Source organism: Bombina bombina, chromosome 5 (genome assembly GCF_027579735.1).
Source record: "Bombina bombina isolate aBomBom1 chromosome 5, aBomBom1.pri, whole genome shotgun sequence".
NCBI classification, from domain to species: Eukaryota; Metazoa; Chordata; class Amphibia; order Anura; family Bombinatoridae; genus Bombina; species Bombina bombina.
The window spans coordinates 328,603,557-328,626,509 of record NC_069503.1 but is presented as its reverse complement, the minus strand read 5'-3'; the positions used below and the strand labels follow the sequence as shown (position 1 = coordinate 328,626,509).

The 22,953-nt window shown below is 35.1% G+C and overlaps 1 protein-coding gene across 1 annotated transcript; it reads left to right on the top strand.

The window, feature by feature from the left end:
* The first annotated feature begins 11,962 nt into the window (after positions 1–11,962).
* LOC128659323 (anterior gradient protein 2-A-like) lies at positions 11,963–22,631 on the top strand. The gene is made up of 8 exons (XM_053712987.1): positions 11,963–12,022; positions 13,156–13,281; positions 13,590–13,653; positions 18,088–18,140; positions 19,420–19,493; positions 20,971–21,034; positions 21,496–21,579; positions 22,389–22,631. The coding sequence occupies exons 2-8, from the start codon at positions 13,164–13,166 to the stop codon at positions 22,436–22,438; spliced, it is 507 nt and encodes a 168-aa protein (XP_053568962.1). The 5' UTR covers positions 11,963–12,022; positions 13,156–13,163; the 3' UTR covers positions 22,439–22,631.
* Positions 22,632–22,953: the final 322 nt, after the last annotated feature.

Here is a 22,953-nt window from a genome sequence, read left to right as displayed (position 1 = left end):
CTTCCAGGTGAACTACTACAGTTGAAGTTGAGGATTCTACACTCATGAACAAAAAATGTCCGAAACGGTGTGGATTTCTGCATCTTTAACCTTTTTTGTGTTTCCAATTTTTGTGGACCTAAAATGGGTTTATAGTGAGTGGGGTACCAGTTCCTGCTTATGTGTGGGGAATCTGTATTTATAAAGCCACGTGTCCTGAACTCAGACGGGCTCCCCATACACATCCTGGTTGGAATTTTATGCTATACTGTTTATTTTAGTAAATATGCTTATGTTTAAAATCTTTTTATAACAGTACAGGACTGTACAAATTTATGCTACTTAAAACTTCTATTTTATTATCTATATTTTAGAATAGCGATAGGGATCCAGAGACCAACAGGCCTTACATATTAACTATGTGCCATTTGCTAGCATGTACTATAAGTTTATTATTTAGTTAAGATCATTTTTGGCTGACCTGGAGGGGGTTTATGAATAAGAGTTTGTAGGTTGCGTGCTTAGTTGATTCTCTCCTCTATTTAACTGCATGATAGTTATGTGCCTCCTGCCTTATTAACCTAGGAGTATTTGATAAATGATATTAATCAGTATATGGGTCATGGTACACCATCTCAGTTTAGATGAGAGTTCATATTACAAGTTATGTCATAAATATTTAGCCTGCTTGTTTAGGTGAATGATTGTCGCATTGGAGTGTTATACTTTGTACAACAATGAGAATAATGATGTACACATATATGTCATACACCGCAATTTAATAACTCATAAAAGTTTTCCTATATCTCTTTTAGTGTGTTCCCCATTGTGGTGTTATGTATGAGTAGCCTGTAACTTTACTGCCTGCCTTCTGGATTAACAAGGAGAATTGCAAAACCAACTATTTTAGAGTAAATGACATTTTACTGTAATTGCCCTGGGCCTGGAGCTAGAGCTAGAGAGAAGCAGCTAGTATCAATAGACCCTGCTAGTTTTTTGGTCCGACTGCTTACTAATATTTAGGCTATGCTTCCTATGTTTGTTTTGGCTAAGGTGTAGTGGTCTCCAAGAGTACAGGGTTATACTAGATATTAATCATGAACAATACTTGAGCCCTAGTATGCCTTTATGTATTACTAACAGTAAGGTCAATGGTACCTATAGGGGGTGTGAATGTATTCTCCTTAACATGTTTAACTTGTGTATGTACTTTAACTCTGAACGTCAGGTATTTTGTACCTGGCTATCTATTTATACTCCCTATGTTTGATTGTAGGCATAAAATTATATATCTCTCACACTACGCACAGGGAATATCCCTACATAGATGGTGGTAGGCCACACGCTATACCAGTATTCCCCCCCTCAAATCTCACTCATTGTGGATAGGGGTGACTTGTCACCCTACATAATCTGAGGCAGAGTTAGGAAGTCTCTGCCCATCCTTAAAGGGACACTGAACCCAAATTTTTTGTTTTGTGATTCAGATAGAGCATTCAATTTTAAGCAACTTTCTAATTTACTCCTATTATCAATTTTTCTTCATTCTCTGGCTATCTTATTTGAAAAAGAAGGTATTTAAGCTTTTTTTTTTGTGTTCAGAACTCTGGACAGCACTTTTTTATTGGTGGATGAATTTATCCACCAATCAGCAAGGACAACCCAGGTTGTTCACCAAAAATGGGCCGGCATCTAAACTTACATTCTCGCATTTCAAATAAAGATACCAAGAGAATGAAGAAAATGTGATAATAGGAGAAAATTAGAAAGTTGCTTAAAATGTAATGCTCTATCTGAATCATGAACGAAAATATTTGGGTTCAGTGTCCCTTTAATATATATATAATGGCCCTATTATATAACTTCTTACCATAGACCTGTAATCGCTCTGTAATAGGTGAGCACAATAGTTCTTACAGAGCTTTTCCGGCGTGTTGAAGGTGCTTTTCCCAGAAGCTCACATTTTTTTACTCTTTCCAGTGCCACCCAGATGTGGAGTGTATGTATTTGTGACTTTATTTTATTAGAGGTCTAACAGTGGCCTGCATAGTCTTCCTCCTATCGAGTGTTATTAAAGTGACTGGAAGTCCATAAGTGGCTTCGTAGTATGCGGAGGATGCACGTCAATTTATAGTTATTGAAACAAGAAAAACGAGGTATTATCTTTTATGTTCTCTTTTGTTTATGACAGGCATTGCTACTTAAATTTTAAGGGCTTTAGCCCTGCACTGTTTCTAGAAGGTTCTACTTCCATTCTGTGTAATATAGCATTCTCTAAATGTTGGGCTTGCTTGATCCTGCACTGAATTCTGTATACTGGGCCTGAGCTACCCAGGGAGTTTATACTAGGATGTTCTGTTCTCATTTCTAGTGTATAATGAAAATGTATACTTCCTGAATTTGTGCAAGTTTACCTTGAAGTGTACTCTACCTTGTTATTGTAGCAATGTCTATGCGTTTGCCTCACTAAAAATTATTAAAAAAAATAAAAAAATCTCTAATACATTTGCAATGTCCTTTGTTATATGAAATAAAGAAACATAAGTTCACAGATTTTAAACAGTAAACACTTTCGCCTAGATTTAGAGTTTGGCGTTAGCCGTCAAAAGCAGCGTTAAGGGGTCCTAACGCTGCTTTTTACCGCCCGCTGGTATTTAGAGTCAGGCAGTAAAGGGTCTAACGCTCACTTCCTTACCACAACTCCAGGCTACCGCAGATCCCCTTACGTCAATTGCGTATCCTATCTTTTCTATGGGATCTGCCTAACGCCGGTATTTGGAGTCTTGGAAGAAGTGAGCGGTAGACCCTCTACCGACAAAAAAAGTTTGTAGTTAAGAGCATTATGGGCTAACGCGGGAATATAAAGCTCTTAACTACTGTGCTACAAAGTACACTAACACCCATAAACTACCTATGTACCCCTAAACCGAGGCGCCGCCACTATAATAAAAATTTTAACCCCTAATCTGCCGACCGGACACCACCGCCACCTACATTATACCTATGAACCCCTAATCTGCTGCCCCTAACATTGCCGACACCTATATTATATTTATTAACCCCTAATCTGCCCCCCCAACATCGCCGCTACCTAACTACAATTATTAACCCCTAATCTGCCGACCGGACCTTGCCGCCACTATAATAAATGTATTAACCCCTAAACCGCCGCACTCCCGCCTCGCAAACACTATAATAAATAGTATTAACCCCTAATCTGCCCTCCCTAACATCGCCGCCACCTACCTACAATTATTAACCCCTAATCTCCCACCTGCAACGTCGCCGCTACTATAATAAAGTTATTAACCCCTAAACCTAAGTCTAACCCTAACCCTAACACCCCCCTAACATAAATATAATTTAAAATAAACAAAATAATATTCCTAAAATTAAATAAATTATTCCTATTTAAAACTAAATACTTACCTATAAAATAAACCATAAAATAGCTACAATATAACTAATAATTACATTGTAGCTATTTTAGGATTTATATTTATTTTACAGGCAACTTTGTATTTATTTTAACTAGGTACAATAGCTATTAAATAGTTAATAACTATTTAATAGCTACCTAGTTAAAATAACTGAAAAATTACCTGTAAAATAAATCCTAACCTAAGTTACAAATACACCTAATACTACACTATCATTAAATTAATTACATAAATTACCTACAATTAGCTAAACTAAAATACAATAAAATAAACTATTCTATAATACAAAAAAAACGAACACTAAATTTTTGCACGGCATTACCCCAAAGTAATCAGCTCTTTTACCTGAAAATAAAAATACAATACCCCCCCAACATTACAACCCACCACCCACATACCCCTACTCTAACCCCCCCAAACCCCCCTTAAAAAAACCTATCGCTAACCCCCTGAAGATCATCCTACCTTGAGTCGTCTTCACCCAGCCAAGCCGAATTCTGTATCCAAGGTGCGCAGAGGAGGTCCTTCATCCGGTAGAAGTCTTGATCCAAGCGGGGCAAGAAGAGGTCCTCCATCCGGTAGAAGTCTTGATCCAAGCGGCGTCTTCAATCTTCATCCATCCGGAGCGGAGCCATCTTCAAAGGAGTCGACGCGGAACCATCCTCTTCAACCGACGACTTCCCGACGAATAAAGGTTCATTTAAGGGACGTCATCCAAGATGGCGTCACTTCAATTCCGATTGGCTGATAGGATTCTATCAGCCAATCAGAATTAAGGTAGAAACAATCTGATTGGCTGATGCAATCAGCCAATCAGATTGAAGTTCAATCCGATTGGCTGATCCAATCAGCCAATCGTATTGAGCTTGCATTCTATTGGCTGTTCCGATCAGGGAGGGCAGATTGGGGGTTAATACAATTTATTATAGTGTTTGTGAGGCAGGAGTGCGGCGGTTTAGGGGTTAATACATTTATTATAGTGGTGGCGAGGTCCGGTAGGCAGATTAGGGGTTAATAAGTGTAGTTAGGTAGCGGCGACGTTGGGGGGGGCAGATTAGGGGGTAACAAATATAATATTGGTGTAGGCGGTGTTAGGGGCAGCAGATTAGGGGTTCATAGGAATAATGTAGGTGGTGGCGGTGTCCGGAGAGGCAGATTAGGGGTTAATAGTATAATGCAGGTGTCAGCGATAGCGGGGGCGGCAGATTAGGGGTTAATAAGTGTAATGTTAGGGGTGTTTAGACTCGGGGTTCATGTTAGGGTGTTAGGTGTAGACTTAGAGAGTGTTTCCCCATAGGAAACAATGGGGCTGCGTTAGGAGCTGAACGCTGCTTTTTTACAGGTGTTAGGTTTTTTTCCAGCCCAAAATGCCCCATTGTTTCCTATGGGGATATCGTGCATGAGCACGTTTTTCCAGCTTACCGCTACCGTAAGCAACGCTTGTATTGAGGGTTGAAGTGGAGCTAAATTAGGCTCAGCGCTCCCTTTTCTGAGCCTAACGCAGCCACTCAGACAACTCTAAATACCAGCGTTGTTTGAAGGGTGCGCTGGGAAAAAAGCAGCGTTAGCTATGCGGGTCTTTACCGACAAAACTCTAAATCTAGGCGTTTGTAATTACAAGGCATTTCTGTAATCTTGCTATAGAATAACATATCTGCCAATTCTAAAAAATGTAAAAATGAATTACCTTGTTTGCTGCATTTGTTTTTCAACAGCCAAACTCCATCCTCCAGTTGCGTTATATGGATGAGCCAATCCTGGCTTGAATCTGCAGACAACAAGACTAGGCATGTTATGTAAAGTTACTATAAAGTGCATTGTTTTGCAGTTGATATCTGCTAATGCCAATTAGGGAAAGAGTTAAATTACATGAGAAATTGTGCAATTTTTTTTATTTTATTTATTAAGTAACACTTTCTATAATAATTTCAAGGTGTATACTGTCCCTTTAAGCCATAAAGTTATTAACAACACATTTTATCTTCTAAACCACAGCCAATATTTAGAACTACAATATAGCTCTGCATGTTTCTGCAAAGATCCTGCCTTTCTCTTCAAGAGAATTCTGCAAAAAGGCTCCTTTACTTTCTTAATTTCAAAATCAGCACCTTGTGCATACATGCAGTGCCAGCCTGTACTCAAACAGAGGCACGAATCGATAAATATGCTCTGCATACTGTGCACGGAGTATACATATAGATAAGGGGACATATTTCTCAATTGATTTCGATTTTATATATATTTGCTTTTGCTAATATATATATATATATATATATATATATAGATGCAGAGAAAACATATATATATATATATATATATATATATATATATATATATATATATATATATATATATATATATATATATATATATATATAAAAAGGAGAATCACTAACTGGTACATCTATCTAACTCTTCAGAACCAATTCTCATTATTTCAATTAACAGAGAGACTGTTGAATAACTGTCAGTTTATTAATTGTTTATGTGGAAAGAATATTCACATGTAAACCTTTGATACACTCTATTTATGTCTAAACTTTACATCTATAAGAGGTTTTCTAGCAAATAAGTTACTCCAGATCCATTTGTTTAAGTTAACTTTATTGCATTGAAAGCATTATTAAGTGGCATAAATTGTTAAATAACGGAAGAACTATTAGCTAATTAGCGGTAACGTGCTACAAGCTCTTAGTATTTTATTATTGTATTTAGATAATATAGCCAGCTTATTCTATAACCATTAAAGCAACAATTGCAATATATCTCAGATACTAACATAATTCATTGCTGCTATTAGTCAATTTGTATGTATCCCTATATATACATGTATCTCAATTTCTTGTAGCTTTATTGCCTTTAATATCTTAAATACTCTACCCCCAGTATTTATTACGTTTATATCCTAAAACATGGAGCCAGTTGAATCAAATCAGCTGAATCAGCAGTACTATTCATTGACCTTGATTGCAGACTTAGACCAATTAGAGCAAGATTTTGTTTGAAAACATTTTTAGTGACACAGTTAGTATCAACCCCTTATGTGATACATTTCAAATTATGCAAAATTTGATAAAGAAAGAGATAAAGTTAAAATGGGATAAATGGACCCTAGAAAGATATGTTAGACTTAAAATTGTACCCAGGGGTCTTAGACTAAAAAAAATCCTGACTTTTATGACAGACAACAAGGACTTTGTCAATAAATGGAACAATACTCTTTCAGACTGCTCTTTCAAATTAAATACACTTATAATTGAATATAAGGACAGCCAAGTATTGGCAGTCAGAGATCAGATAATGATTCTTCAAAAATAATTAGACTTTAATGTTCTAGAAAAGAATTATAAGGACTTTGATACCATACTGAAAAACAGCATGGCAACATTAAAAAGGGAGCTAATACTGTCTAAGCATGATAACTTCATTTGAGATCAGACTGATTACAAACAAGATAGAGTTTATATATGGCAAAGACCAAATCGTAATAGATCCAGAGACTGCAGATGCAGACACAGATATTACAATGACAATAAAAAAAAGATAATAAAACAAGGGGTGGTTGTGAATCTGGTGAGACAACTTTTTCTGACCCAGGTAGTACAGACACGGAGCAGGTTAGAACACAAGGAGCAATACCAAAATCCATACTCAAACCACAGAAAGAGACAATTCAGAAGGGACTTTTGACAAAGGTGATAACAACTATACTAACCAATCTACAAATAAATACTAGCAAGCAGTTAACAGTCAACACAATTCTTCTAGCAATATGGAAGAAGCTGCATTATTAGAGCAGGTTTTTCGGCTACCCCCAGGGAACCCTCAAGGAAGAGGAGGAGGGGGAATAAAAAGAGGAGATCCGAGTATGAGATCACAGCAACATCACTACACATTGAGACGGGGCAGAGGGCAAAACAAATACCAACCACATTAGTCGAGGGCACCACCAACACTTTAGATGATTTAAATACAGCTAGTAGGAACAGTAGTACTAGTAACATTATTAATTTAACTGACTATCAATTAAATGATTCTGAATATAAAGTGCTTTCATATGGCTAAGGTTTTGTCCCCAGAAGCAGGTTTAACCTGTTTCAAACCTTAATAGATGTCAATAGACTCATTAGGACTCTTACATTGAAAAAACATTTCCAAACTGAAATAGCTACCGAAGGCAATGTAGTCCCAGTTAGAGAAATCCAGAGACAGACTTTAAATCTCCCTACGATTACCGACTTTTCAGAATTGAGAGATGTTCAACATTTACTTTCACTAGAAAGAGACAGTGAGCAAATAACAGACTCTATTAACTCACATGGGGGATTTAAACCTAGATCTATCTTTTATCCACTCCAATCGAGAGGAGAGATTCTGGTCAACTTCCAGAAGTGCGTTGAGTTAGATTTGATTAAACTGTCGAAAGAACCTTCTGATTATCCACACAATTTGACTAAGGAGGAAAAGACTGCACTTAAAACCCTTAAATTAAATACCAATTTGGTAATCAAAGATGCTAACAAGGGTGGAAGTGTCGTAGTATAAGACAGAGTTTAATATGTAGGTGAAATTCTTAGACAACTTAATAATACTAGCAACTACAAAGTACTTATTTATGATCTGGTACATAAATTTAAAAATGACTTAGGAACTTTACTTGATGATGGGTTGAATGAGGGACACATAGATAAAAAAACTTTTGATTTTCTATATGTTGACAGCCCAGTGACTCCTATATTTCATGTTCTACCGAAAGTTCATAAGAGTTTAACTTAAGTTAAAGGTAGGCCCATAGTGTCTGGTATAGGTTCCCTATGCGAACCATTATTTGAATGGCTTGACAGTATCCTGCAGCCTATAGTATATACACTATACAGCTATCTTAGAGACACAAAAAATGTCTTACATGTTTTTGATACCCTTAAATGGGAAGAGACTTTTCAATGTTTGACAATTGATGTAGTTTCATTGTACTCCTCTATCTCACACACTATGGGTATACAAGCCATTAAATATTTTCTAGAAATTAGCACAGATTTCAGTTCAGACTTCACCAAATTCACACTAGAGGTGTTGCAGTTTTTATTAAAACACAACTATTTTAAATTTAAGGACAAGTTTTACTTACAGCTCCAAGGAGCCATGGGGGCAATATTTGCTCCGTCTTATGCAAACCTCACGATGGAGTGGTGGGAGTTTACACAAATATATGGCATGGGTAATCCTTGTTCTCAATATATTAAAACTTATCATCGTTATATAGACAATCTAATTCTGGTGTGGATGGGTGAAGTATTGACTACTGAACTTTTTGTAAAGTACTTAAATGACAAAGATTGGGGTTTGAGGTTTACATATGAGACTAACAAAACTACTATCAATTTTCTTGATCTATTGCTAATAGCTAATATTTCACAACAGAAAGTAGACTCTACAATATACAGAAAACCCATATCGGGTAATACACTACTTCATGGTAAGAGTAATCATCCTCGTCAAGTCCCATATTCGATTGCGAAAGGGCAATACATTAGGACTAAAAGAAATTGTTCTAACATAGCTGACTATGATATGCAAAATCAAAGAGGGAAGTAGACCAACTTGACAGACAAACTTTGCTTTTAGACAAATCCAAACCCCATCGAACAAACTCTGGGCAATTTGAAGTAGAACCGGTTACGTTTGTAACACAGTACTCACCTGACTATGATGATATATGTCAAATTATTCGCAAGAATTTGCCCATGCTTTTGGCAGATGATGGTTTGGTGAAAACAATTAAAAGAGGGTGCAGATTCTCCTATAGGAGAGGGGTAACCATTGGAAATCAAATCTCACCTAGCGTTCTCCCAGCACACAACACCACAAGTTCTTGGTTGGAATCCAAAGGTATGTATAGGTGTGGGTATAGTGCTTGTATACCCTGCACCTATATACATAGAAATAACTTATTTAAGTCACACTCCACAGAGAAAAGTTACACAGTGACATCATGTGTCAACTGTAGGACTAAGAATGCAGTATATCTTATATGGTGCACCTGTGATGGCAGACAATACGTAGGTTGTACCTCCAGGGAGGTCAGGGAAAGGATAAGGCAACACTTATCAGACATCAAAAGGTCTGATCTCTGTTCAGAGGTGGCTAAGCCTTTTATTAATAAACATGAAAGTTCTAGTACTACCCTTAGATGGATGGTTATTAAAAAAGTTATAGTATCCAAAAGATATCACAAAAACCCTGTTTAAGAGGGAAGCATACTGGATTTTTACCCTTGAGTCAAGAATCCCAAAGGGATATAACTCAGTTTACGATGTAATTAACATTTGGGAATATAATTGATATTATTAGATCTATAACCTATTGGTGCTTTATTTCCACAGTGGTTGCTATTAAAATAAAAATATGTCTGTTAAAATAATGTGTCTTTTAATAATTATTATAATTATCAACTGTATTAACATTCTGACATTGGTATCATGTTTGCACACAGTAGTATACCACTCTTATTTTCTGTAACTTTAAAAAGACTATGTCACTGGGAATGTACTTGGCATTATTAACATGTATATGATCGTTATATCATCTCAGAATATGTGCAATGTGACCCAAATTTGATTTTGGAGGGGTGACTATATTTATACAGATGCCTGTTTGTTATTATTTACACTTATTCAGGCTATCAACAGGCTCTGTAACATCTCATTAAGGTTGTCTTAATAACTATAATTGACATATATTCTGGCTACTACAAGTTTTCAACAGTATCATATGATGAGTAAAATCCCAATTATTATTAAGTTATATCGCTATTGATGTATAACAACAAATGTATTTAAAATGTACGATAGCTTCTTGACTCCTACCATTTTTTCAGAGATAGGATTGAATTAAGTGCATGTATATGCTTACTTGACCTATGTGTTTAACTTAAAGTTAGCCTCAAATATAGAATTGAAATGATCTAAGACATTTCATACATATGTATACATGGGGTTTAATTATAATCTTTATTTTGTGGCAGTGTTTTCATTAAAAGCCATAAGCTAGTACTTGTGATACCTATTGTAGCTGCTGATTGGCAGCCTAGACAATTAACATTGTAATACACCTGTTCAGGTAAATAGCCAATAAGATGTCAGAATGTGTTTTTAAATATGGTCGTATTTTTAAACTGATTCAGTCTATGGTTAAGGACTAAGGGGCGAAACATGTCAGACTTCTGTATCTGATGTCGCTGTTCTTTTAATTTGTTTTTGGAATAAAGCATTGGAAGTTTTAAGAAGCTGTGCCTGCAATTTTTATTTTCTTTCTGCACTATATATATATATCCAAAAGAATCCCCAAAATAGGCCGAAATAGGAAGCGGCACTCACTGGATTTGTAATTTTGTAAATTTGTGATGTTTCGGGGTCTTTAACCCCTTCCTCAGACAGTGGTTAATGACCCCTGAAACATCACAGGAGAGTTTGTGAAATAATAAAAAAAAAATGTTTGAAATTACAAATCCAGTGAGTGCCGCATTCCCATTTCTGCCTATTTTTGGGATTCTTTTGGATGTACAATTGTTTCAAGCAGGACACCCTGGTGGTTGACTACTATGTGAGAGTGCCTGCCTTTTGGAAATATATATATAAAAAATAAAACAGCGCTGAAACATGTTTGCATAAAAAAAAAGATTAAAAGGATCTGAAACCCAAAAATTGTATTATGTAATTTAGACAGAGCATACAATTTAAAAAAAAAAGTTTCCAATTTACTTCTATTATCAAATTTGCTTTATTCCCATGAAGGAAAATGTTGGAACCCTAATGCTTAATGGCTCATTGGGAAAACTTCTACAGAAAAAAAGTTTGTTTATTCAGCACAGGAACACCAATGTACACTGTTACACAAACTGATACATACTTTTTCAGATGGAACAGAGACCTTTCTGAATAGTGTTTTCCTTTAAGCAGCTTCTGGTTATATCAATCAGTTTGAGGTCAGGTTCTGCAATAATTTGTATTAGCACTTTAAAAAAGCTATTTATATTATATGATTTAAAGATTGTAATAAAAGTAACGAGGATAAAAAAAAAACTTCCTTATGAGAAAGTTAATGTAACTACAATGTTGGCAAATAGTGAGCAATAATAATGTAATTCCATACCAGGATGGAATGATTTATTTTCTGCATTGTAACTTTTACATTCACGTACAAATACTCAGAGCTTGCTTAAGGCGATGCCTCTATCCAATCACACAAAGACAAATCAGCCTTCGGGCAAATCACAATTTCTCAGTTAAGCTTACCTGTACTTGGGTTACTGCCCAATTATTAAAATCAATGTAAAATATATTGGGATTTTATTAAGCCTTAGCTGAAAATTGTAGGGAGTAGTTAAAAATATTATGTGATAACAATCAGCTCAGATAAAGCAGGGTTAATTTCATGATATGATAAAGGGATTATTGTACAAATAGGACTTAAGGATGTAACATAGCTATTTAAATTCTGATATAGTAGGCGGTGTCCAGGTGTGCAGAGCTGTATAAATACAAGGACTGTATTGCCAGAGTTACAGACTAAAGCTGAAACACTTTCTTGGCTTTGGAGTCAAGGTAAGTTGGCTTTGAATTATTTCATTCTTTACTGCTTAAGCTCAGGTTACGTAGAGAAAGAAACTAGTATCAATATGAAACAAGGAAGAAGGCATTCCTTTCCATTTAGCATTTATTGCAGGATACATTTTACAATGACTATTTTATTCTTTCTCAGCGGTATTGATTGCAAGTAACCAAGGTAACTGTTTAATTTGTTCTGTATCTGCATGTGCAACAGGTGTTCATAAAAACTATTTCATTTCAAATAGCTGGAGAGTCCACCATATCTATAGGGGGAAAGTCTTGTACGTCTATCTTTAAAGCCTGAACTGCAATTTTTTTATCATTGGTAAAATGATTCAGTATAAAAAAAACTAATTTGCAATTGTTAACAAGAAAATGATGAAACATAATCTAGCTTTGATTGCACTACTGTGTGTTCATCTTAGACACTAAATTTATTATATTATTATTGTTAGAATTTATTTGTAAACCTCCAAATTCCATAGTGCTAGCTTATATTTCAAAATAACCAGTAGAATATGCAGCAGATAATAATGGAACCACTAGAGGAAATAATATTACTGTATCTTGGTCTATTGGCTAATACAGAAGTGCTGAGTGATCACTGCATATACAGTTAGCTAGACCTTAATTTATAATAGTAATTAAGTAAATTAAATGTAATCTAGCTTTGAAAAATCATATTTGCATCTCCTTTACATCTTCATTACATTAACTGTGTGATCATTTTGTACACTAAAGTTACTATATTATCATTCATTTGTAAAACATTGCCAAATTCTGTATTGCTGATTTATATTTCCAAACCACCAATAGAATATGCAGCTCATAATAATGAAATGTATTTATATTGAAATATTGTTTGCCATTGCAACTAGACATATTTGTGACTTCCATTGATAAGTAATACATTTTCTTAAACAAATAATGGTGTATATATATTATCTGCTTATATGTTTTGAAATTTGGCTAGAACTAAAAAAAAGCTTTAATATTTGGTATTAAATTGTGCCTAATAACTGACAATCATCTTCTAAAATGCAAATTAATATCTGTCTAATTAATATCATTCTTATTCTAAATACAAGTAGCTTGAGTTGTAATTCCTTTTCTCTCTCTTCTTTCAGCTATAATAATGGAGACAATTCTGAAGTCTGTGTTTCTCCTCCTTGTTGCTACCTCATTTGCACTTGCCAAAAATACGTCTGCAAAAGAGAAAGCTCCAACCAAAGCACCTCAAACACTCTCCAGGGGTAAATACCAACACATTTTATTTATAGTCCTCTTTGCAGAACAAAATATAAATGCTTATTGTGCTTTCTATTCCAGTTGTATAAATTCTCATGGGATTCACCAACAACAATCCACACAGATAGCTAGAGAATGAAGTAAAAAATAATTATTCAGGGATATTGGAAGTAGATTCTGTTGTATTTAAATATGATATCACATAATGTATCTAAATAAATGCCACCTAGTTCCTTAATCAGTAGTGTGCTAGGTTACAGCCTTACCCACACCTACATAGCTAAATTGTTTACTTTGTACTGTTTTCTTGTAGGGTGGGGCGATAACCTTCAATGGGTTCAGACATATGAGGAAGCCTTATTCAAATCTAAGTCTGGGTAAGAAAATAATGTTCTGTATCTGCAACAGTGAATCTAGATGCTTCTCTTGAGTCAATGGTGCCATCTAGTGTAGATTTCCTTTTAGCAAATACTATGAAAAAAAGTAAATCCTGCCTTTTTCATTATAATTATTATTATTTGTAATGTGCCAATAGATTCTGTAGCACTATAAGGGGAGTACAATAAATAAAATAAGAAAGGGAAGGCATGGTTTAAAACAAAGGAAAAGCATTCAATTACACAGTGCAATAAGCAACAGAAAGATATCTGCAAGCGCTTAAAAGGATAGAAAGGTCGAAATTAAAATGTGTATTTCAGTTTTAAATCGCCAGCATTATGGCTGCAAGAGCATTATGGGAGAAGGAGTCCATAACATCTGGAGGGCCAAAGGTTCCCCACCTCTGCTTTAAATAGAAGCATTTTTGCAAGATACTTCAGTTATCAAAAATGCTTTTAAGTTATTACTGTTTTCAGTGGCATATGCACATATGCTGTGAAGGCTCGTGCACCAGTATTCCAGCTCGGAGAGTTAGCAGTGGTGTGTATTGTGTCTGTGTCATACAAAGCCACAGGTGGCTCACTGAAAATGTGTAATGTTTGAATACTAGTTCACAAGCCCTTGCAGCATATGTGCATATGGCTGTAACAACTTTCACTAGAAGCATTTTTATTAATGGGAGTTTTTTTAGAAAAAAAGCTTCTATTTAAAATTGAAGTACACCCATGCTCATTTAAAATTTGACCTTTCTATAGCTTTAAATGAGAATATATAGGGTCATAAGTAAAAATATATAAAATATTAAATAAAAGCTTGAAGCTAGCAAGCAATACGTTTGTGTACAAAGCTACTGTTTTATTAAAGGGATATGAAACCCATTTTTATTTTGTGATTCAGACAGAGCAGGCAATTGTAAGCAACTTTCTAATTTACTCCTATTATCAATTTTTCTTTGTTCTCTTGCGCCTAGATTTAGAGTTCTGCGTTAGCCGTCGAAACCAGCGTTAGGGGGTCCTAACGCTGGTTTTGTCCTACCGCTGGTATTTAGAGTCTTGTAGGTAAGGGTCTAACGCTCACTTTCCAGCGGCGACTTTTCCATACCGCAGATCCCCTTACGTCAATTGCGTATCCTATCTTTTCAATGTGATCTTTCTAATGCCGGTATTTAGAGTCTTGGCTGAAGTGAGCGTTAGAACTCTAACGACAAGACTCCAGCCGCAGAAAAAAGACAGGAGTTAAGAGCTTTCTGGGCTGACGCCGGTTCATAAAGCTCTTAACTACTGTGCTCTAAAGTATACTAACACCTATAAACTACCTATGTACCCCTAAACCAAGGTCCCCCCACAACGCCGCCACTCTATTAAATTTTTTTAACCCCTAATCTGCCGACCGCACACCGCTGCAACCTACATTATCCCTATGTACCCCTAATCTGCTGCCCCTAACATCGCCGACCCCTACATAATATTTATTACCCCTTAATCTACCCCCCCCCCAACGTCGCCGCTACCTACCTACAATTTACACTTATTAACCCCTAATCTGCCGTCCGGACCTCACCGCTACTATAATAGATGTATTAACCCCTAATCCGCCTCACTCCCGCCTCAAAAACCCTATAATAAATAGTATTGACCCCTAATCTGCCCTCCCTAACATCGCCGACACCTAACTTCAATTATTAACCCCTAATCTGCTGACTGGACCTCACCGCTACTCTAATAAATGTATTAACCCCTAAAGCTAAGTCTAACCCTAACACTAACACCCCCCTAAGTTAAATATAATTTTATTCTAATGAAATAAAATAATTCTTATTAAATAAATTAATCCTATTTAAAGCTAAATACTTACCTGTAAAATAAACCCTAATATAGCTACAATATAAATAATAATTATATTGTAGCTATTTTAGTATTAATATTTATTTTAACAGGCAACTTTGTATTTATTTTAACCAGGTACAATAGTTATTAAATAGTTAATAAATATTTAATAGTTACCTAGTTAAAATAATTACAAAATTACCTGTAAAATAAATCCTAACCTAAGTTACAATTAAACCTAACACTACACTATCAATAAATTAATTAAATAAACTATCTACAATTATCTACAATTAAATCAACTAACTAAATTACAAAAAAAAACACTAAATTACAAAAAAAAACAAACACTAAATTACAAAAAATAAAAAAAGATTACAAGAATTTTAAACTAATTACACCTACTCTAAGCCCCCTAAAAAAATAACAAAGCCCCCCAAAATAAAAAAATGCCCTACCCTATTCTAAAATATAAATTTTACAGCTCTTTTACCTTACCAGCCCTTAAAAGGGCCTTTTGCGGGGCATGCCCCAAAGACAACAGCTCTTTTGCCTGTAAAAAAAACATACAATACCCCCCCAACATTACAACCCACCAACCACATACCCCTAATCTAACCCAACCCCCCCTTAAAAAAAACTAGCACTAAGCCCCTGAAGATCTTCCTACCTTATCTTCACCACGCCGGGTATCACCGATCCGTCCAGAAGAGGGTCCGAAGTCTTCATCCTATCCGGCAAGAAGAGGTCCAGAAGAGGGTCCGAAGTCTTCTTCCTATCCGGCAAGAAGAGGGCATCCGGACTGGTAGACATCTTCATCCATGCAGCATCTTCTATCTTCTTCCATCCGGCGCGGAGTGGGACCATCTTGAAGCAGCCGACGTGGATCCATCCTCTTCTAAAGACATCCTAAGTCCGAATGAAGGTTCCTTTAAATGACGTCATCCAAGATGGCGTCCCTCGAATTCCAATTGGCTGATAGGATTCTATCAGCCAATCAGAATTAAGGTAGGAAAAATCTGATTGGCTGATTCAATCAGATTCAACTTCAATCCGATTGGCTGATCCAATCAGCCAATCAGATTGAGCTTGCATTCTATTGGCTTTTCCGATCAGCCAATAGAATTGTAGGTAGGTGGCGGCGACGTTGGGGGCGGCAGATTAGAGGTTAATAAATATAAAATAGGGGTCGGCGGTGTTAGGGCAGCAGATAAGGGGTACATAGGGATAACGTAGGTTGCAGCAGTGTACGAAGCGGCAGATTAGGGGTTAAAAATAATATGCAGGGGTCAGCGATAGCGGGGGCGGCAGATTAGGGGTTAATAAGTGTAAGGTTAGGGGTGTTTAGACTCAGGGTACATGTTAGGGTGTTAGGTGCAGACTTAGAAACTGTTTCCCCATAGGAAACAATGGGGCTGCTTTTGGAGCTGAATGCTGCTTTTTTGCAGGTTTTTTTCCAGCTCAAACTGCCCCATTGTTTCCTATGGGGATATCATGCACAAGCACGTTTTTGAAGCTGGCCACGTCCCTAAGCAACGCTGGTATTGAGAGTTGCAGTGGCGGTAAATATGCCTGTACGCTCCCTTTTTGGAGCCTAACGCAGCCCTTCTGAGAACTCTAAATACCAGCGTTGTTTAAAAGGTGCGGGGGGGGAAAAACACGCGTAGCTAACGCACCCCTTCTAACGCAAAACTCTAAATCTAGGCGTTGGTATCTATATTTATAAAGCAGGAATGTAAGCTTAGGAGCCAGCCAGTTTTTGGTTCAGAACCTGGGTAGCACTTGCTGATTGGTGGCTAAATGTAGCAACCAATCAGCAAGTGCTACCCATAGTGCTGAGCCAAAAATGCGTCAGCTCCTAAGCTTACATTCCCTCTTTTTAAAATAAAGATACTAAGAGAACAAAGACAAACTGATAATAGGAGTCAATTAGAAAGTTGCTTACAATTGCATGCTTTATCTGAATCACGAAATACAAAAAATTGGGTTTCATATCCCTTTAATACTCATTGGTTGTTGCATGCAGCTCTTATTATCAGCCAGTGAGGATTGCTTGAAACTACAAAAAAATCAATACTGCAGTATTAGCTTTAACTTAAAAATAAAAGCGTAGAAAACAAGTATGGCTCCCAAGTCCCAATCAGATTATTTTTGTATTTAAATATTCCTTGAAATGACGTGTCTGCTAAATAAACAGCATACAATTCAACTTCTATGGGATCTCAGCACTGCTGTCTTAATCAGTGCACAGGTGTCAGGGATTAACTGCAATTACCCCTAAGTGAGTAAAAATGGACGTAGAGTCACCAGCACTGGATATTTTTATAAACCTTTTATTGGAATAGCTTAAAACAGCAACGTTTCGGGTTTAACCCCTTAATCATGCTTAAGGGGTTAAACCCTGAAATTTTGCTGTTTTAAGCTATTCCAATAAAAGGTTTATAAAAATATTCAGTACTGGTGACTCTACGTCCATTGCTAAATAAACAGCATCAGCTTTGTTTAGTAATAGAAAACTGAATATAATTAGGTAATTTTGTACTGAAAATATATCAGATGTCTTCTCTACAGAATATTTATTTGTTATTATATATTTTTTTTCTCCAGAAACAAACCTTTAATTGTCATTAACCATAGAGAAGATTGTCCTCATTCCCAAGGTAAATGATTCCGTGTGTGTGTACTTTATATAAATGGGGTTGCTTCCAAATAAAATAATAATAAATAAACACAGTCTCTGGCAAAGAATTGCAACAGTTTGGTAAATATTAGTTTATACCGTACAATTGTGATTATAAATACAACACTTATTTTAATTAAATATAATATACTTGTTTTACCATTGACTAAATCCAGAACTGCTTTGCTTGTTTTTATTTAATGAAATATAATATACTTGCTTTACCTTTTACCAAATCCAGTGTTGCTTTGCTTGTTTGTTTTTTTTAAATATGAAAAAAAGAATACAAGTAGTGCAATAATCCATTGTAAATATACTAAATAATCAAATGAAAGCACAGAACTACTTTATTTTATTTGGGATTTAAAAAAATGAGAATAACCTCACTCCAAAAGAGAAAGTGTTTAAGAATCATTCACTAAAAAATGAATAATCTTAGCAGTGATTTATTCTTTAGAGACTGGAGACAAATCAGTTTATACCCTATATTTGTATACCCTAAAATTACGAATATTCATTCAATTCATTTCAATTCTGAAAATATCAAAGTGATTTTATTTTTTTCAAAAGTTGCAGTGTAAAGCTTCAATTTAGATGAATTTCTAAATAAACTTCTGTGGTTTCAACCTACTCTTACACTATTTAATTAAAAACCATAGTCAGACAGGACAGTGATAGCAACAAAAATTAGTGCAAGAACAACTAATGCTGCCTCTGAGTTTCCAAAAAGGCCTCACCATATTATTGCATTACACCTTTAGCAAATACATTTACTGAGTAAGTGGAAGTGAGTATGTTATGGGAAAAAGACAGTAAACAGTAGCTGAATCTTGTTGGTAAAATAGAGGATATTTGTTTTTATAGACAATCAGTCATTCTCTGAGATTTCATTTGTCTTATCTGCAGAATTGTCCAGAACTGAGATCTTTGCTGCACTGCCCATCCTTTCTCTTATGTAACTCTACCTATTATATCCTAGTTGTATTAAAATAACTCTGGGGACACTCAAACCTCAATTAGGAATGCCCAAGCCAACCCCATGCTAAACTGTCTCTGCTGCAGAGAACCACATTGCATCCATGCACCACCTGGAATCAGATACTTGTTGAGGTGTTATTTCCCAGGACGGGGCTGTATGTGTTCCTGAGCTAGGAATTTAAAACAGGAGATTCAGGACATTGGTCATTTTGCTATATTTTTTTATTTGTAATTCTAAATTGAAACTTCCAGTAACTTAACCATAACTATTTTTCATCTAGCTCTGAGGACAGCATTTGCAGAACACAAAGGCATCCAGGCCCTAGCACCACAATTTGTACTTCTTAACGTAATTGTAAGTCATCACATGTATTTTTTTTTATTATTCTTTTCATACTGATATGAATTAAAGTCAAAAGGAAAATCTGAATCTGCTTGAATCTCGCAGAGAAAAAATGTTTCCATTAATAATGGGAAGTTATATTAATTAACACTTTTAAAGTTTTATTATAGTTGCGCTAGACAAGAAATTTATTTTATTTATTTCTCACTGACCGCATTTTAAAAGTATAACAAATAGCCACTAGATGGAGCATGTTTTGAAAAAAAGTATTAGTTTTTAATATGACCTGCTTTCCGATATAGGGCCAGATTACGAGTAAAGAGGTAGTTTTTGCACCCGCTTACATGTTAACATCTCTAGACGGAAGCTTTTTATGCGCTGTTTTCTTTTTAAAGTAAAAAGTTTTGCACGTGTGATAATCCAACACACGCAAAGTCTGAATATCACAACCACATTACTGTATTCCCCCATAGACTTCAATGGAGCGTGAAAAGTGGGAAAAAAACCACCCTTGTTTGCACCTGATCGTATTTTCTCAAGTGCGCTAACCTGACATGAAATATGAATATCTCATATTCCAGTGTTCTTCACATAGAAGAATATGTTTTATTTATTCATAAATACATATTTATATCTGATGTTTTTTGGTAAAATATATATTATACATATATATAGTATAGTAATATCTATTTATAAATACATAGAACATATACCCTTATGTGAAGGACATTGGAATGTGAAATGTTTACAGTAAATACACAGTTAAACACTTTATTAAATATGAACATTGCATAAATGATTTTACATGTTTAACTACTTAACTGCAATGGGTTCCATGCATATGTATGTATGTGTATATATATATATATATATATATATATATATATATATATATATAAAAATACATATGTGTTATATATGTCTGTAAATACATATATACACATATAAATACCTAAATGCATATGTACACACATACATGTATACACATACATATTTAGACATGTATATTTCTAACACCTGAGACCTCATATTTTTGAGTCCTATAACTTTTAAATGCAATATTTTTATTAAATATTTTTTTCATCAGACAGTGTTATTATGAGTGTAACTGTACTTTTATATATAATTTTGATGTGTTTTGTGGAACTTATTAGTTGTGAGTAACAGTTAACCAGAGCTCTGAACTCGTGCTAACCTGACGTGTGTTAAAGTCAATTGCACTCAAGCAAACGCATTTACTTTCAATTCGTAATATGCTCGATACTTCTGACACGCGCAATGAGACGTGACAAAAACTCTTTTACGCTCGTGGGCAACAACGTGCCACTTGTAATCTAGCCCATATTTTCTTTGATATGATAAGTTAAAAGTTTGCTAGCATTTAAATAAATGTGTCCATTAAACTGTAGCATACTGAAATAAAAAAGTAAGACTTATTACGGTGTGAATGTATTATTTGCCTGACAATGCTTTTTTGTTTGTGTTCCAGTATGACCCTACAGATAAGAATCTGCTCCTTGATGGTCAATATGTACCCAAAATTGTCTTTGTCGGTAGGTTAAAAGATTTTACTTCTGTACCTTGGTACTGTATGACTGTAGTATTTGTAAAAATGTTTATAACATATAGAGCTTAAAGGGACACTGAACCCAAATTTTTTCTTTCATGAGTTCAGATAGAGCATGCAATTTAAAGCAACTTTCTAATTTACTCCTATTACCAATGTTTCTTCATTCTCATAGTATCTTTATTTGAAAAGGCAAGAATGTAAGCATAGGAGCCGGCCCATTTCTGGTTCAGCACCCTGGGTACCGCTCGCTGATTGGTGGCTAAATTTTTAAATATTTATAAAATAAAAATATATCAAAATAAAAATACCCTGAAAATATTAACAAATCCTATTGTTTAGTAATAATAAATACTAATGTATGTACAGATATATATATATATATATAGTATTAATATTGCACTTATTAACAGAATAACAAAGGTCATATGTATTTATTCTTTACAGATCCTTCCCTTGTAGTAAGAGCAGACATTCCTGGAAAATATTCAAACCATCGTTACACTTATGAGCCAAGTGATATTGATTTGTGTAAGTCAGATTGTTATCGCAACTCCTATTCTAATGTTCATTCCGAAGGGCTGCATAGCCACAGTTTACTATGTTAACTAACATTGCATTATTATCATTTATTTATTATTTTGAACTCATAAATCATCAACTCTTATGCAGTTCTGGTGCCATTTTTAGATCATATGGAGCTGCTGATTGCTTTATTTCCGCAGTGTTTGTATTTGGTTATCTGTTACTCAAGCATGTGAACATTGCATATGCACCTATCAGCAGTTGCACATGCTCCAAGATGGGAACCAGGACGAGAATTAAAGAAAGGTAGACAAAGTTTGCACCTGATTTTTATTTTGCCATAGGGAAAGATAAATACTGAAATGCAATATGCACGTACCCAGCACTTCAGTCTACCGCTCTCTAGTTTGAAATGGGCAGTCAGGGGTAAACTTCCATATGACTCAGATGATATCATCTCTGGTTGACTGTATCTTGTGTAGTCTGCTACCACAAAGCTTTTGTCTGCCACAATGATTTTCAACCAGGGTGTCAGGAAATCATGGAGTTTCATAATATACAGTAACTACCATATAGAAAAATAAAGCTGAGACATAAGACAAAAATAATTCCAAAGGCATTTAGTATTCAAGAAAATAAACTGTCACTTTCTGTGGCAGTTAGTGGTATTGAATCAAAAAGATAACTCTCAGGGAAAATAATTACTTCTATCTACAGCTGTTAATAGACTATTTGTATCTTTACTATAACTATTATCTGAATACGTGTTCTACACAGTTTCATAGTATTCACTAATTAATCTCTTCTTTTTTTAGTGTATGAAAATATGAAGAAAGCTCTGAAACTCCTGAAGACAGAATTGTAGAAGGTGTCATTCAACTTACACGTTTTTGTAGATCCATAATATATTCATATTGTGAATGTGTATTGAAAAAGTTATTATATTCCTAAACTATTATGCAAATTAGCAATGTATGTAGAAAATTACTTTTTTTTAACATGTTCCATGCTTCTCAACTGAAAGCAAATGTTTTTTTTAATAAATCAACTTGAGGTTATTTATAAATGGTTTTGTAGCTTTTTTTAAAGTTTGTTTAAAAAACAAAAAAAAATATTTGCTGATGCTTAAAGGAACAGTATACACCAATTTTCATATGCACAGATACTGATATAAAAATACAGTATAAAACCTTTAAAAAAACGTACTTAGAAGCTTTCAGTTTAGCTCTGTTTAAAAGGTTACTGCAACACCCACTGCAAGTGGGAAATAGCAGACACTCCCCCTTCCTTTGCATATGGAAAGACCCTTTACACAAACGGAAGCAAGCTGGAGTAGGTATATGTCGGTATTCTCCTAAAACTTTGGGACTTTCATGGGCC

Bases quoted from the DNA above. Each gene is read 5' to 3' on its own strand.
- LOC128659323 (XM_053712987.1), top strand. From the start codon at position 13,164: ATGGAGACAATTCTGAAGTCTGTGTTTCTCCTCCTTGTTGCTACCTCA. The intron at 19,494-20,970 runs GTAAGTCATCAC...TTTGTGTTCCAG, and splicing joins TTGTACTTCTTAACGTAATT to TATGACCCTACAGATAAGAA. The intron at 21,035-21,495 runs GTAGGTTAAAAG...TATTCTTTACAG, and splicing joins ACCCAAAATTGTCTTTGTCG to ATCCTTCCCTTGTAGTAAGA.